At 33.6% G+C, this 4,205-nt stretch overlaps 1 protein-coding gene across 1 annotated transcript; it reads left to right on the top strand.

Annotated features, from left to right (window-relative positions):
* The first annotated feature begins 1,338 nt into the window (after positions 1–1,338).
* On the top strand, positions 1,339–3,148 carry LOC113498937 (cuticle protein 8-like). The gene is made up of 4 exons (XM_026879202.1): positions 1,339–1,427; positions 1,908–2,033; positions 2,349–2,515; positions 3,002–3,148. The coding sequence occupies exons 1-4, from the start codon at positions 1,416–1,418 to the stop codon at positions 3,057–3,059; spliced, it is 363 nt and encodes a 120-aa protein (XP_026735003.1). The 5' UTR covers positions 1,339–1,415; the 3' UTR covers positions 3,060–3,148.
* The last annotated feature ends 1,057 nt before the right edge of the window (positions 3,149–4,205 follow it).

The raw sequence follows: 4,205 nt of genomic DNA on the forward strand, positions 1-4,205 counted from the left end.
CGGCATTTTTATTTTGATTAATGGATTTTTATTTAATATTCCACATAAATAAGAGATTTTTTTATATTCTGTGCTAGCTTTAGGTCGTCAAGCGTAGTTTAGTAGTCAGTCCCAAAAGTTCACCCGTCGGCGCCGGGGACTTCCTCAAAGGAAATCCACAGCCGTTATATATTTAATTCTACTGTCTAAAAAAGTCCCCTCAAAGAAGTCACCAGTGAGTTTAAAACATCAAACTAATTATTCAAAGTCCACTGTTTTAGTTTGTAGTACATGTGCACATAATGGATTATAACTCGTACCTACGGCCCGTCTATTTTTGCTATTATTAATGACATTTCTGCTGTTCAGTTGAGCTTTGGTATTTCTGTAAGCGTTTATTGTAATTTATGAAACAACTACTCTTAAACAGCAAGAAAGTTATGAAACAAAACAATTCTTAAACGGAGATATAAATACCAGGTTACTGAATGAATCCTAGTTTTAGATATTAAGAGCCCGTCTTGAGTATCGAATTTCAGATCCTCCTGTTCTTAAAAAGCACCGACTAAGAATATAATATAGTAAAGTAATTTATCTAAAAGCGGTACAGAAATAACTAGAATACCCAAAAAATATGTAAAAACAAAAAAGGTTAATAAAATTTTATCAGCAAATTACAAGTAATCAATGTCTAGGAATTTCAGGCGCCCGTGTTTCGGCTCTTTACTAGTTTTTACTGAAATCATTTATGTAAGAAAATACAGTGTATTTTATATATTTTATTCCAAAATTAACTAAAGGTTTACTGGGATCGCCTGATTACTACACTAGGCCACGATGCCCCGCCGGCTTGGTTTGAAACTAGTACAATCGCGCTCCCAAAACTCCTAAAAACTGATTTATTGTAATAGCTGATAAAATTTATCACAAACTATCCTATGTGTTAATCCTGGTTATAAACTATCTGTGTACCAAGTTTCATCTAAATCTGTTTATTAGTTTTGCACAAAAGAGGAACAAATATGAATACAAACTTTCGCGTGCATAATATTAGTAGGATTTGTCATTTTTTTTGTTAATTGTTTTCGGCTAAGATGCAACGCTTATACAAATAATAAAGTGACTCTTTAAAGATCTTAATAGCATCATCGGTTACAAGAATGATCTAACAATTAACAAATTAAAAACAACTGAACGTGCTCCATAAATCTACCAACGACCTTTGCACGCGAGAAACTGAACTGTGCAGTTATTATCTTTACGCAATAAGTGACAATGCGTAACTATGTCTCGTGAACAATTTAACGAGGAATTTTATTCGGTGAAACCAATATTACCTTGATTATATTATCTTATACAGTATATAAGATGCGAAGTTCTAGTGTTATGTATCAGTCAGTTCCAGACTTTCCAACAAAACAACCAACTAAATCAAAATGTTCGTTAAGGTAATAAAGTTGTCTATTAGTTATTGATTTTGTGTTAGTGACTATCTCGTTTATTGTACCTTCGAATTATATTGGATTATATTTAGTACTAATTGATAGCTATAGTTATTGAAATCGAATGTGTTACGAATTTGTTTGGTTTCGTATTGGTTGATTGTATACTGCGGTAAAATCTCCAGCTGTGTACCGGATTGCCTGAGTTTCGACTGAAGAAATATTTTTGTCTTGATTATTTTAAGCCTTCAAAAAGATAAAGACAAAACAGAAAAAGGGTAATTTTTAAAAAGAAAGGGGATTTTTTTATGTTATTTTCCATTTTTTTAACGACTACGGCACTAAGGAATCGAGTCTTTGTATCGCGGGGTTTTTTACAAGCATGACATACAAATAGATCTCAGGTAACAAGTCGCACACAGTGGCTTTGGCGTGGTGACCTAAGCATATTCATCTTGATATAAAACTTCTTTTGTTTGTTTCCAGGTTGTATGTGTGCTATCCCTGGCCATCGCCGCTGTCTCCGCTTATGGCCACTCCTCGCAGTACATCTACCGTCATGACGGTCATCATGAGCCCGTGCACCATGGATACGGTCATCATGATTACTACGTAAGTATTAAGTTGTGATGAACTTGAAACTGATACCATAAAAAAATGTTCACATTTTGGGCATGCCTAAAATTGGAGAATTCATATTGTAGGCATATTTCTATTTCGAAGAATTTATCGCTTTTTATTTATGCCAAGTTCTTTTTTTAATTCTTGACTTTATATTAAACATATCGATCAAGCCTGACAGTTACAAAATCCGTTTATTAAATCGGTCCAATATGTAATTCTGTCACTAACCCAAAATCCCAAAGCTAAAGACAGAATTTCTTCCAGTCTTCCTAAAAATTCATGAAACTTCGCCTTTCTCTCCAGACATATCCTAAATACGAGTTCGGATATGAAGTGGAGGACTCGCACACCGGCGACATCAAGTCGCAGCACGAGCACCGCGACGGTGACGTGGTGAAGGGCAGCTACTCCCTGCACCAGCCCGACGGCTCCGTCAGGCATGTTGACTACCACGGCGATGACCACACCGGGTAAGTCGTACTTATAAGATATTTGGTACTTTGAAATAGGACAGCTAGACCAGCACTTTGTCACATCAATTGAAGCAACGTTTAAACTTCATCGTCATCATCGTTTAAGCCCTCAAAAGTGCAGATAGCGGAGACTTTTGTCACTCCAGCAATCAGCAACTTATCTGATCAACTACTGATAGTTAAAGTTAATCTCAGATTTTGCATAGAAAGCCTTGGATTAACAGTTATCCAGTAACAGGATTAACAGTACTTAAAAGTAGTAAGGCGTGAATCGGCAGAGATCGAAGTCCAGTAGAATATCGTTGAGGCTGTATTGAATGATCCAAGGATGTACAGATAAAATAGGGACTAGATACACATACAGCACGTGTTTCAAGTTTTTTTTTATTTTTTTTTACAATAATGCCAACCACTCTACTAGTTAGTATAATAATTGGAAAATCCTTGGCGTTATCACTGTACTGACCTATCTGTTTTTTCCAGTTTCCACTCCACCCTGAAGCACAGCACTCACCATATTGTGCCCCACCATTACTACTGAAGCCTATTCCGGATCGCCTATTGAAGGGACTGAAGCTGGTATTTATATATTTATTTATAACTATAAATAAAATTGTATTAAAACACAAATGGTTGTTTTGTTTTGGTGGTGATTTTCTAATTTTGTTGTTTCGATTTCCACTTATAACCTTAATTACGTTGTCGTAAGTTTCATGACATATAACGAAATTACTTTATACTTTACCTCAATTTAATTGTAGCATAGTAATTATAACACGATTTTTAAAAGCTCTATCCATAATTTATCGAGTTATTTAAATACAGTACCCGAAAATAGGCACTGAAAAGTTAAATTAGATCCAGTAAGTAAACGTTGTAAATAATCATTAATATAATAATATAAAAGTTCACAGGATAGATATTGGTTAAGGAAATTTGTAACTTTAACTAGAAAAAAATGTTGACGTCATAAATATAACTCGGCATAATTTAGTTTATTTTATTTTTTTGCATTGAAACTTCATTTGGCATTTATTAAAAGAATTCGAGTCCTATGAAAATTATCCAAGAAAACATAACATATGATTTTACTTTTGTATTCGAATCGAAGATTTATTTATCTGAAATTTGGTACTTGCCACTTACTCAAGCTCTGAATTATTAATACTTAATACATTATATTGTGAAGAGTGTGCCGAGCTGAGAGGTGGACGGACAAATATTGTCCTTAATATAAATGTTGGCTCGTGGCCTAATTATACTGAATACGAGAAAACAGGTGAACAAATTATAATGAGGAATGAATTTATTTGGAAAATGACTGAAATAAGTCAGTTCAATTCGTAAAGGAAAATATCGAATGAAGCATGTGTCAAAAGACAGGAAGCAGAATTTAAATATTATAACTATCATTTTATATCAAATCTTTTATAAATAAAAGCTATTTGATTCCAGCGAGTCGCATGCTAATGAATCTATTTAATTTTTTCACAAGACTTGCTCAACTCGAAATCTTCCAATGTTTAATACTAGGAACTCAAGTATAAATTTAAATTATTCAAAGATGAATAAACTGAACCGACTGAGTCTAGCAAAGTCTTACATAATAATAATATAAATTGTAAGACTTCTTTTAAGACGAATTACTCAGATATTCCTTGGTCTTCGATTATATTTAAAGTTTGTT

The sequence above is a fragment of the Trichoplusia ni genome, chromosome 11 (assembly GCF_003590095.1).
Source record: "Trichoplusia ni isolate ovarian cell line Hi5 chromosome 11, tn1, whole genome shotgun sequence".
NCBI classification, from domain to species: domain Eukaryota; kingdom Metazoa; phylum Arthropoda; class Insecta; order Lepidoptera; family Noctuidae; genus Trichoplusia; species Trichoplusia ni.

Coding starts and splice junctions, on each gene's coding strand:
- LOC113498937 (XM_026879202.1), top strand. Junction 2,034..2,348: donor ACGGTCATCATGATTACTAC/GTAAGTATTAAG, acceptor CTTTCTCTCCAG/ACATATCCTAAATACGAGTT. Junction 2,516..3,001: donor CACGGCGATGACCACACCGG/GTAAGTCGTACT, acceptor TGTTTTTTCCAG/TTTCCACTCCACCCTGAAGC.